Below are 13,578 nucleotides of genomic sequence, written 5' to 3'. Positions count from 1 at the left end.
AGATAGGGTAAAAAGAACAACTTCCATAATTAAAAGAATCGAAGAAAAACAATTAATTTGGTATGGACATGTTCAATGGATGAGTGAGGATAGGTGGCCAAAAAGAGTGTTAAATTAATGTCCTGGAGCAAAGAAGGAAGAGAGGTAGACCCAGAAAAATACAGCGAGAAGGGGTGCAGAGGATGATGGAACAGATATAGATGGTAAAGAGTGACTGGATAGACAGGGAAATAAGGAGAGCAAGATGCAGGATGCAGAGCAATTTTTAGGAACCCTGCTTAAAGTAAAGTAAGTATATTTGACTAATTAGATAAAAATCCTGCCATTCAAGTAGCCTAAAGTGAACTACTTGAGATTAACTACTTAAGTTGACTAACTACTTAAGTGAACTACTTAAGTTTTGCTGTGGTTCATATTTTTCAATAAAATTAATCTAAATTAAAAATAAAATTACAATATTTTTTTCACAAAAAGCAAACTGCATAATAATTTATAAAAATATTAAAATGTGCTTCTTATGGATTTTAAATAAATATTTATTTTTCCCATTAACTTAGATGTACTGTAGACATTGTTACATTACAATCAAATTCACATCTAGCTGATTACAAAATAAAAACAGCTTCTTTATTCTACCTTATTTTTAATTAATTCCAGATAAATTTTATAATATATGATAAGAGTAAAATAACGCATGTGTGATATTTGCTAGTAGAAACAGAAAACATAAAAGTATGAAAAAGTGATTGTTAACATCTTCAAAGCAAAATCTATGCAGCCATTAGTAAATTAACATAAGCTAATAAACTTATACACTAATAAAAAATAAATGAACCTTTACCCTTATAAGTTTATAAGTATAAAAGTAAGATTACTGTAAACACAATACATACACAGAAACGTCACTACTTGATTGCCTACTCAATAAAAGCCTTTCACGCCGACGACGCTCAATATTTTCTTTAGAATATGGATTATTTGAAAGAGGTACAGCCTTCTGCCACTTAAGGTATTCCCTCTCAGCAATTGTTCCTGTTAAGCAATAAAAAAATAATGTTAATAAAGATTAATAAATTTTCATTAAGTCAGCTATATAAATAGGGAAATAATTGCATTTCTTTCATTATCTGTAGACTTTGAAATAACCAAATACTGGTTTTTTGAGGCTGTCAGAAAAAAAAATTTAAAAATTGCCTTCATTTAACACTATAACAGTTCTAAAACAGTTAAACTTTACAGTATAGATGATGCAACACACACATATGCGTGCATGCACTCTCTCTCTTTCTCACACACATATGTGTGTGTGAGCGAGCATATATCTTGAATAGGTGAATCAATATGAGAATCAACAAGATTGATACTATTACCGGACCCCCAGAGCGGTGCTTGTTGGTCACCCTTTTGCGGCTACTTTTCCACCCATGTGTAAAAACTCGAATGGTTCATGCAACTACTAAAATACTGTTTGTTCATCTGATAATATTTCTGATGATTGTAGAATTACCAAAAGTAAAACCTCGGATCACAGAATGCTGTTCTTCAGAAGTACTTTCTTCTAGCGACCCATAACTTTATAAATTTCCCCTGCCTTTATAAAGAAAAAAAAGCTTATTTTTAGAGTAGGTTAGAAATAATGCCAGTTTTAAAACTTTAACCAAACAAAATTGATGAAAATTAACAATATTTTTAGCAAATGTTATTGATTATGAGTGGAATATAAAATAATGAATATAATGTCACAAATATGTTCTCCAAGGCTCTGTTGGTATTAAGTCATTCTTTTCCTCAAATTTTTCATAATTTCAAACATAGATCTGTCTTGATTTCTGCAATCACTTGAATCTCTCCCTTTAACTCATGAATTATTTGTGGAGAGTGTTCATAAACCTTCAACTTCAAAAATCCCCAAAAAAGTAATCACACAGCAACAGATCACGTATCTTGGTGAATTTCTCATGTAACAAATTGGGTGTTTCTCCCACAGTGTGGCATGTTTCTCCCACCATCTTGTTGAAACCACAAGTTATTGCTGCCAATTGAGTCTAGTCATAGCCAAAAAAATTCAGTCGGCATGTTACGGTATCGCTTACCGTATCCAACCTCATCCTTAAAAAGGTATGAGCTGATAAATACACCAGACCAAAATCCACACCAAACAATGACTTTTAGTAGATTTAAATGAATCTCATGAAGAGCTTGAGGATTCTCTGTCCCCCAAATTCAACAATTTTGTATGTTGACATACCCATCATGATGGAAGTGCGCATCATCACTACAGATTATCATGTTTGCAAAATCACTGTTCACTGTTTGAGGCCGCAATACAAAATTAGCAAATTCTTGGCACTTAAGATGATCCCTTGGCTTAAATTGGGTTAACTATATTTTGTATGGATGCATATGCAGATCTTTCGTTAGAATTTTCCTTAAAGTCGTTCTAGTTAATTCAAGTTCTTGTGAAAGATATGAGTTGATGTTCTTGAGTTTGCTGCAACACTGTCATGTACTGACTGGATGTTATCAAGAAACCAGCTGGTGTGAGGGCAACCAGTTTATTTTATGTCTAAAACAACAGCACCCATTTCCTTAAATTTTCTCACTAATTGGCATAATGTTGATTCATTCAGTGTGCTTTCTCTACCAAATATGTCCCGAACTTAATGAACTGTTTTTGCAAAACACTTACCTTATTTGCTGTGAGTTTTTGTAACAATGTGATACTCCTTCATATAGCAATCCATAGCTAATAATCAGAACTAATGCAGATAAGATAAGCAAGACATTCAAGATTAACAACCCCTCTAGACAATAATGGCATCCAATATTAAAACCTGGATTATTTTTGGTCTAACCCTCATACCAATTTTTTTTACTAATAACTTAACAGCATACAAAGAATCTGGACCAAGCACAATTTAAATTTAGTGACCTTTGGAAACATTTATATGTATATAAAACTTTGGTGATTAAATTCTATCTTTACTTCATATTTTTTAAGTTTTTAGAATGGTATTTGCTGAGACACTTCAAATTTGTAAATAATTTAGTTTAGAGAGTGTTGTAAGATTATTCAATAACCTCTTACAGCCATGGTTTTTCAGAAATAAAGACTTTCTTACACATTTAGAAGGAAGTAGACTATTTATCTATTTATTATGAATGAATAAATCTAATCAATAAAATTAATTTAGTTGGATTTGAATGTTTATTTTATCATTGCACCTCAAAATTCAACAATTTAATTATCAGCACTGTCCAGGATTTCTTGGCTTGGCTCTGGACAGGAATAACTGAATAATTGTAACTAAGTTACAACCTCTTTTAGGTCAGTTTAATTTTAATTAAAAGAACAAACAAAAATATTTTCAATTTATTTATCTATTAGCTACTTTTATTGCAAAGTAATTATGACAAAAGTATTTCACTTGAGAATAAATAATGAAATGAGTTGCAAAAAATTAAATTAAAAAGCACAAGCTGAAAATTAAACATTGGACATACAATTTTAATCAGTTCTGATTCAGTTAATACCAAAAAAGAACATAAATGTGCCCAAAACAGGGAAAATCTGTTGAAAGAAAAATAGCAATTACCTGGACGAGGGGGTGCCATCAACACATCAAAGTTTTCTTTTTCATTTATTTCGCCATCACCATTAAGCCCATTCAATTTTTGTGCAGCTTCATCAGATTGAATAGGTTGTGATTTTCTGAAACATTTTTTTTTTCATTTAAAATTTACATTTTTAAAATAAATATTATTAGTAATCAAAAGAAGAAAAATTAAATCACAAAATAATTATATGAAATTATACCATGAAACTAAACTGTCCTTTCAGATTAAACATTGAAATCATTCTTAGTATAAGCCTATACTTTTTAAAAACTCTAATTTGGTTAGATTCATAGAATTTGTAAGTACCTCTATTTGTTAAAACTTTAAAAATTGTTGTTAATTAAGCAGATTTTTATAATTTTAGGAATTACAATATATTTAAAGTTTCTGAATTACATTTGTGTTTGGATTTTTACTGTAATGCAAACATAAAAATACAATTTTTGGTGAAAATGACATAACTATTATAATACGTAGGGGATAATTTGATTTTGTAATCAGGACAAATGAAAATGTATTTACAGTTTAACTAGTGCAAAATTTGTAATATTTGCTACACATATATATTTAATCTTTGAAATTCCTGAATGACATTCAATGGAATTTTAAATTATTCAGTGAAATCATTTTTAATATAAATGTTTAATTTCTAAAAGCTCCATTTTACTTATAGATTTATGCAATTTGTCATACGATTTTTGTTTTTAAATTATTGGTTGCTTTGAATAATATGGTCCCATCAATTCTTTTCTAAGTTTATAATCATCTGGTATTAAGGTATTTTTACTTACTTTGATTTTGTTCATCTTATTTCTCTTTTGTCACTGAGTAATTATGTATTTTTTACTTCTGTAATATCACTGTACCAACTAAAACTACTAATATTTACAAAATATACTAAAATCAAAAGCATAGAAAACTGTGAAATCATTTAGTGATTTACATCATTAAATAGTGCAAATTTTACACCAATAAATCTGGAAAATATCAGTAGACAGATTTAAGGTATTTGCTTAAAAATAAAATAAAGACAACTGAATTGATTTACATAGACAATTACAATTTCACCATTTTCTTTGAATATATGTTAGGAAAAAATGTCTAGTTTCTCTTTGCACATTTGCCATAAAAGTCAATATGTGAATTCAATTGAGGAATTTAAGAATATAAAGTATGTATGTATAAAAGCTTCAAAATTTAAAAATAACTTCTGCTTAACCACCAACTACTAATATGTAACAAGCTGCTTGAGAGGGGGTAACCAAAATAATAAAAATTATATTTTTAAAAATAAGGTATAAATTTTTACATTTTAAAAATTCTGTCACCATTAAAGTACTCTGTGTTACAACCAACACACTTGTTTTTTCGAAACAATTTTCTCACTGCTCAAAATATTTTTGAACTTTTCACTTGTGATATCTTCAATGTATTTGTTGTTCTTTCGTTTCACCTCTTCTGCCAAGCTAAATTGCTCTCCCTTGAGAAGATCCTTGCATCCTTGGAAATAATAAAGGGTTGCAAGGTGAAGATTGGGTGAATGGACGGGATGGTGCAAGGAGGTCATTCTGTTTCTTGACAATAAGTGCTGCTCAGTAAGAGTGGTGGGGGCAGGGGCATTGATGTGTTAGAAAAAACAGTCACCTGTTCACTACAATTTAAGTAATTTTTCTGTACAGAAATACACAATCATTTGAGAACTTCCAGGTAAAATCTTTGGTTTGTCGTCAATTTTTGATGATCACATACATTTTTTTTATATTTTCATACACTTGAATGTTTGTAAGACATCCAGATCACTAATGATCTTTAATCAACATTTATCCTCATTTTAAGCTTGAAAACACTTGCAAATATCTGTTTTGCTCATTGCAGATTCTTTGTAGGTCTTTTAAATCATTTAAAGTGTTTTTTATTAAAAAGAAACGAAACTTGATAGCTACATGTTGCTCATGATTTTCAGCCATCATGTTTTCATAAAAATTGGAAAATAAGTTTGTTAAAAATTCACTATGCTTCTGTAGTACCTCTCAGTACAGTGTCGCCTTGCATACTGACTCTGAAGAGTTCTGCCAAAAAGACCGTTCCAGAAGCAGACGACCTTGCCCCCCACAATACAACTCTCGTTATTTTTGGATCCCTTGTACAATATGATAATTTATTAGCACAGTCACAACATAAATAGAGATAAAATTAAAAAAAAAAAATTATTCAAATTACATGCAACCAATGAATTGTATGTACTACAATAACTTTAACATGCCACATTAATATGTGATGAGTTTTATAAAAACATTATATATGATTAATTTTTACAACTTTAAAGTATAAGAGTCTGATATATTTACACTTGATGATAGGAACTTGCTCCCTGTTAACATTAAGAACAAAACTTCATAGATGAGTTTAAAAGTAGAGATATTTATAAATGTTATGAATCATTTTTCAAGTTAAAAGTATTATAAAAAAATAATCAGTAATATCTAACAAAAGTCTCCTTTAACATTTATTCTTCTTTGCAATGATAATATTTGTTCAATTAAGAAATATTTATATATGAATTTTTAAAGGCACAATTATAAATCTGAAACAAATGATTATATGTTTTGTTTTCATATTTTTTGATACGAGTAGTTATTATAACAAACAAGAAATTTTGTATCACAGATGAATAACAAAAGGAGAATAAAATTTGTAAAAAGTGAAAAAACAAACCTCAACAGTAATTTCTGTTTATCACATGTAGTTTCCTTGTCATTATCATCTTTGGTAATTGATGTAGTGACATAATCAGTGGAAGTAATATTATCTGAATTAGTTTTTTCAGCAGGTCTTACTGATTCATTACTTTTAACATGAACCTGAACTGGAGCATCGTACTCAACAGTGTAATCTCTATCTTGTTGCATTTCCAGAGAACCTTCTCCTGGAAAATATGTATCATTTATTATAATTAGTAATAGTAAAAAACAGAAAAAGTATCTAACTTGTACATAACTTAGTAAAATTATAAGTTTTAATTTTATCAATTTAATTCATAAATAAAAATGAGAAAGTAATTAATCTGATTTATTATAGAGATGTTATCAAGAACCTCAATACAACTAGACGTATGAGTTACTTCAACCTTATGAGTTTGCTAAGCAATCTGCATGAAGGTTTTTTGAGTCAATTTATAACAAGGTGCTGTACTTTATATATATGAAACTGTCTTAGATATCCTCATGGGCTGTTCTGCAATTCTGAGATGCCTGTCAAAATCAACCAAGATTGTGTAAAAGGTTTTGTGTAAAATTTAGGAAATTTGCAACTGTTAAAATGTACTTTTAGCTTACAGAGACCTATCTTTAGATCTTATATGTAATAATGACTGATATCCTTGTAACAAGAAAAACAGTTTAAAATGACAAGAATCTGTGACAGTGTATGCCAGTACGGATAACCTACAGTACTATACCATTCCCTCTGAATATGTATAAAAAAAATTAATTTGTTATGAAGATCTAACCATTTAAGCTGTATAACTTAGTTGGGATCAGCTTTGCAGTTTTGAGGCATATTCTAAAAAATGCAGCAGAAATACCTCAATGTGTAGCAGGATCTCCTAGAGACTGCAAACCACAAACTGAAACATAACTCTTATTTCTGAGTCATCATAATTGAAGAAAATAATATTTGTAATAATAATCCCTATATGAAGCAACAACTACTGTAGATAAGAACCTATGGTAGATTAAGAGAATATAGTGTGTGAGAATATAATCTGTGTTGTATACCAAAAATTTGTCAATCAAGTTTTGGTATTTACCAAAGTTTAAGTTGTATAAATCATCAAAGTTGTAACACATTCTTAGTTTTACAAATTATCTCCATGTACCCTCTTATTCTCTTGAAGAGAAGTTTTAGGGAGATAGAAATGTGGCTATCACTTGACAGATTTAGTTAGAGAGTTTTCTTGGATTCTAAAAATGAAGATGAAGGAACATTTTTGACGCTAAAAAACTCAGAATAAATCAGATGTAGGTTTCTTGAAAAGAAACCTAATAACTCCAAGAAAAATACTTCCAGATAACAGCTGAAGCATGGCAGAAATATTGTGATTATTGAATAGGCTCACAGTACCTCAAATAAAAGGGTGGAGCAGAAGAAATGTAAGTTTTCCCCTTCTGAATAACTTAAGTTGTTTTAATTGTAGAAAAAAAAAACTTAATTAGGTTCAGAAAATAATGTCAGTAAGATGTCCTTCTTGTTGAATGCAAATTCAGAGATTCTCCTCAAAGCTCTGCATGGCTTTCTCCAACATTTCATTCAACACAGATTCAATTTCTTGACTAATGGAAATTTTTAGGTCTCCGATTGTGTGTGGCTTGTTTATGTACACTCTTGATTTCAGGTAGCCCCACAAAAAGAATTCATCAATCGATAGATTGGGAGAGTGTGGGGGCCAATAAACATCACTGAATGGTGAAATAACATGTCCAGAAAACATTTGTTGAACAACTTCTATTGATGCTTTCGCCGAGTGAGCTGTGGCACCATCCTGTTGGAACCACATATCTCATGTTCATCTCATGACTTTCTAGTTCTGGATGCAGGTGTTTAACCTGTCAATGTAGCGCACTGATGTCACTGTTACTGCAGTTCTTCCTCTTCAAAAAAGTAAGGACCAACAATTCCTATTTTGGAGAGAGCGCACCACTCTTACTTTTGAGCTTGGAGAGGTTTCTGGTGTAGTTCATGTGGGTTCTCCAATGCCCAGTACCGACGACAGTTCTGTACATTAACATAGCCATCCACATGGAAATGGGCTTTGTCAGTCATCATTATTAGGGTGTTTGCATCTTCTGTAAGAATGATGTTCATTAGACCACAAAATTCTTTGCATTGGACAAAATCACTTTCAATTAGCTGCTGGACGATCATTACTTTGTATGAGTGAAATTTGATATCACTGTGTAAGATGTAATGAAGTGAACAACATGACATACCTAGCGTTACAGCCTGTCACTAAGTGGATTATTTTGGGCTAGCAAGAACTGCTCTTCTCACTCTATGTTTTCCGGAGTTCGGACTGAACGGGGAAGGCCAGGTGGTTATTTCTTCATCACAGATCCAGTACTTTAAACACCTCAACCTACCGAAGTATGGTGTTTCGATCTGGAATTGTACCTTAACATTCGACATTAAAATTTCAACAGAAAAGACGTTGGAACCATGACCATAGAATCATTGTTTCTAAATAACTGTTCAACAGCAAATACACGATGTTCTAAGCTCCAATGCTACATGGCAACTGAAACTGCATAGTTTGAGCTGTCTGCCAGAGGTCACTGAAGGTAAATACTCCCACTTGCCGCCGAGTACTAGCGGTTTAAATAAAATGCATATCCTCTATTCCACCTTTTATAAACAGCATAAGCCTAATTTTTTTTGTGTATCCAGAAAATTTTGGTCTTGGAAAAGAAGGCAATAATGAAGTGAGGTCAACAAAGCATTGTAACCTGAAGAAAAACATTTGTTTCAAAGACACTCTTCATAGCTACCGATAGGTGGAATATTTAAAAGAAATTAATATTATGCTCATTGAAATAGATTGTTGTAAATGCTAACAAAATTAAGAATAACAATATCTAAAAATACACGTTTTGTGTTCAAAAATCAAAAAAGTGATGAATGAAAAGAAGGGTAAAATAAAATAATCAACTGTGCAGTCAGTTGATTAATGCCAGGAAATAGCACATGTGATATGTACAGCAGTCTATAAACACCTACAAAAATTAAATGCATTTGATATTTATTCCTTCATTATAACTGTTTGAAGGAGATTGTTTAAGGGAGATAAAGATTAAGAAGGATTCAATATGAGATAGTTGATCATTTTATTAATTATGCTAACAAATTTATTAATAATATTTTGTCATGCTAACCAAAGTATTCATTGATTTCAAAATACTTCTTATCACTACAAAAATAATTTGATGTGATAATGCAAATATATAATTAAGATTAATTGAAACATTTGTCATTTAGATATTAAAAATCTGATGTGGAGCCACATGACTTCCTTGTATGCCTATTAAATTACATATACACATTTTTAAAAGTACATAAAATTTTATTTCATTAATAACTTCTGATATTTTTCATTTTTTTTTTTTTATTGTTATTGAATTATTTATTGTAAATATTTTTTACAATCAGATGTTAATAATTATTAATAAATCAATATATTTAAATTAGAAAAAAAGAAGTTAAAAAAAGGAGATGAAGTATGATTCAAACCGATGTGCCTTTTCCTTGTAATCAAAATATTTCATTAATTAAAATTTGTCTGTAACTGGCTTTTATTTTGCTATTATTGCTATTATGATTAAAACTATTATGGTTATTATTGCACTTAAGAAAAGTCCAAAATCAAAATCTTTTTTTGATTTTTGGTTTTTTTAGACACTTTTGGTTCAGTCGATTGTAATCAAAAGGGGAGGTGCACAACTAGATGTTACAACAGTTTTAAACCCAAAATTTCAACATTCTGTGGCTAATCGTTTTTGAGTTATGTGAGATATGTATGTACATAAATACATATGTACAAACATCTAACCGAAACTAGTCAAAATGGATTCAGGGATGGTCAAAATGGATTTTTCCATTGAAATTTGAAAACCTAAATTTTCATGATTACAATATTTCCTTGTACAAAGTACAAGGTACTCATTCTGAATAAATAATGTTTTTATTTTTAATAGCTGAAAATGATTTATCTTAACTAACTCTTAAATGTAGGCAGTAATATTTTAAAACAAAGATCATGAAACTAACCTGAATCCACCTGCTGAGCAATAAGTTCATTATTTCTTGCCTCTGTAAGATTAGGTGAGGATTGGAATGATTTTGCTTCTATTACTGTGTTTAGTTGTTCTTGTATTTTTTCATTGTTTATTGTATTATTTACATCATTTATAATTGTATTTCCATGATTTACATTTCCACTACATATTCCATTTACTTTTGGTTTAATATTATCAATTGATTTTATAGCATTTTTACTATAACTTTTTAAAATAAATTCATCATCAGAGTCAGTGTTATCATCAGATGATGTTTTAGAATGAAATGTAAAATTTGATTTAGTGCCTTTCAGTTCAGGATCTATAAAACAAAAAAAAGAATGAAATAGTATTATAAATTATACCTATAATTTATGAAAGGTAAAATCAAGAAAGCAACTCTAATTAGCATTTTTACTTTCCCGTCTAGCACTATAGCAGAGCTGTAGCTGTAGAAGGGAAAGTAATGTAATCGGTCCAATTTGGGCTTATGTAGTTTTCACTGGATCTTGACTTTTGACACTTACAGAACCCAAAAAACCAGATGGAAATTTTCTGGATGTTCATATGTACATGAGTGTGTGTTCGGTGTATCACAGCTTATATCTCCAGAACTACTGGCCCTTTTTTGACCAAACTTGGTCAGACTACTTCTGTACATGGGATAATTAAAAGGTCAAGGGGGTAAGGTTGTAGAGCAAGGTCACCCTCAGTATCTCAAGAATTTGCGTAATTAAGGTCTTATTTTTCTTAGGCACATCTGTTAACAATTAAAAAATAATATTTGCAAAAACCTTTTTTTTTTCAAAATTGCACCCACACCCCAAAAAATACTCTAAACTAGTGGCTAGGTCACACTGTGTCAATAGTACCTTCTGTCACAATAAGAAGCACAAGTGTAGGTTTCACTGATGTACAGCTGTACAAAAAAATTATATTTAAATAAAACTATAAATATTTTAAATTGTTGTAATTTTAATTTAAAATTGTGACTACATGTGAAAAATTAGGTCAAATAAATATTTCAGTACATCTCGGTAGACATCAGCAGTAACTATAATGTACTTTAAAGTTACTTCTACAGCAACTGCAAGTAGGCGTAAATCTTTTATGATGTTTATGTCAGTCATCAGCTTTTGAGTACATTATGAAAGTTGTATTAATATTATTTGCTCTAAAGATCATTTTATTGATTGCTGAAAATAATTTCACAAATGTTAAATATCATCTGAACTTCAGTTCTTGATGGGGCAATTCTGCCACAGAAATACATAGGAAAATTTACAAAATTTAATGGCCAAATATTATAAGTGACAGTAAGTTAGGCAATAGCAGTATTCGTTTTGAAAAGAATGAATGAGTATTTATAACGAAGAGTGTAGTGGTAATACAAAGGTTTGTTTAGTGGAAAAAAGTAACAAAAGGAACTTGTTTAAACCATTAGTTTACATTTCATAATTATTTAAAAAATTTCTAGATATATGATGAATAATAATTTATGATATTTTGATGAAAAGCTGTTCTAACGAAAATGTTTGTTAATGGGTACTGAAATATTAAACAATGACTTCATGCAGAAACAATAGATAAACATATACATATTTGAGTTTTAAGTTAAAATACTTTTAAGGTAATGAATTATCTCACCACTTAGGGCATATCATATATAATTAATGAGACAAAGCAGCATTCAGCAGAGTTTAAATAATAAAAAGGCCAAAGAAGGTTAAATAAAATTTTTAGCTAAACAAAAGAAGAAAATGCTTTCCAGTAGGACTGTGTTTGTACATTATAAATAAATATACATAATTAACGATTATTCACATCATCCGCCAAATGTAAACAAACATAAACAGAAGAGACATACAGATGCAGAAGTAAGAAAAATTACACACTGGAGTGCTTTCAAAGTAGTATTCATCTTCAACAACATTATACTATTAATTGCAACACAATCTGTATAAAAAGATTCAGGAATATATAAATGGCTGAATAAATAACAAAACTCAGAAAAATTTTATTCATTTTAAGTTTCTATATAATCTCTCTTCAATGGGAAATAATGTTTAGATCTGTTATAAAGATCATCAAAAACCTAGATAAGAGCTCTTTTGGAATAGCTTTTGGGGTGCTTGTTAACACTTTATTCTATGGCATCTATTGACTTGTACAGTATTATCTCCTATTTGTATTATCTCCTTCATGACAGCTTGACTTTAGGAAATATAAAATTAAGACTATACTTGGCTAAAATGAAAGTGATCTAGCACTATCATCTGTCATTTGGCCAAAACCTGCTACATAATGATGGCTGTGTGAGCTGGTTCTTTGTTGTGAAGGAAATTCATGGTTTTATGAAATTGTGACTACATGTGAAAAAGTAGGTCAAATAAATGTTTCAGTACATCTTGGTAGACATCAGCAGTAACTATAATGTACTTTAAAGTTACTTCTACAGCAACTGCAAGTAGGCGTAAATCTTTTACATTTTTCTTCAAGAAAAAATTACAGAGGGACAGGACATTTCAGTAAAAACCTTCTCACAAAAAACAAAAAAGGAATAACAGAGACAAGACTATAAAATTTTTTTTCTAAAAACAAAAAAACCATAGAAAAAAGAGAAAGAGAAGGAATACCCATATCTAACAAAGGAAAAGGTTAAGAAAAGAAAACAAGTGAGTTAATAAAATTTACTTAGAAAAAGCAAAACACAAATTTATTAAAATATAAAGAAAAACGCTTAAGTAAAATGGAGTGCAAGTAATGGAGGGAATACTTATTCCCATTTGCACAGCCTGGATATCAGTTTCTTACTGCTGGATCTTTCTTATTTAATGGTGAGTATTTTTTATTTTAAATGATGAATTTTTATTAGCATTATTTGTTTTATAATGGATGGGTTTTTAGTTGCATTCTGATCCTTTTAGATAGTGGGTCTTTATTGTTATTATTATCCTTGGGAAAATGAAAAATTTAATGCATCTTTCTCCCAGCACAATTCCCCTTCAGTACGTACTCTGTAGGCCTTTCCTTTCAGTGTTATTACTTTTCAGTCTAGCAGGAATGTGCCTGATGGGGCCTTAATTTGATGGAGGGGGAATGCACTATATCTTTACAAAAAAAATTGCATGGA

At 30.1% G+C, this 13,578-nt stretch overlaps 1 protein-coding gene across 1 annotated transcript in view; it reads right to left on the bottom strand.

Annotated features, from left to right (window-relative positions):
- Positions 1-13,085, bottom strand: part of LOC142321231 (uncharacterized) — a 42,721-nt gene extending 29,636 nt beyond the window's left edge. The window contains exons 1-5 of the mRNA XM_075359225.1: positions 13,082-13,085; positions 10,438-10,767; positions 6,334-6,544; positions 3,597-3,712; positions 894-1,032 (exon numbers count right to left, since the gene is read on the bottom strand). Of these exons, the coding sequence (XP_075215340.1) occupies positions 894-1,032; positions 3,597-3,712; positions 6,334-6,544; positions 10,438-10,767; positions 13,082-13,085 (800 nt within the window). The remainder of the gene's footprint in view (positions 1-893; positions 1,033-3,596; positions 3,713-6,333; positions 6,545-10,437; positions 10,768-13,081) is intronic.
- Positions 13,086-13,578: the final 493 nt, after the last annotated feature.

The sequence above is a fragment of the Lycorma delicatula genome, chromosome 3 (assembly GCF_047948215.1).
Source record: "Lycorma delicatula isolate Av1 chromosome 3, ASM4794821v1, whole genome shotgun sequence".
Taxonomy (NCBI): Eukaryota; Metazoa; Arthropoda; class Insecta; order Hemiptera; family Fulgoridae; genus Lycorma; species Lycorma delicatula.
The sequence above is the reverse complement of the archived record's forward strand: the minus strand, read 5'-3'. Positions and strand labels throughout refer to the sequence as shown.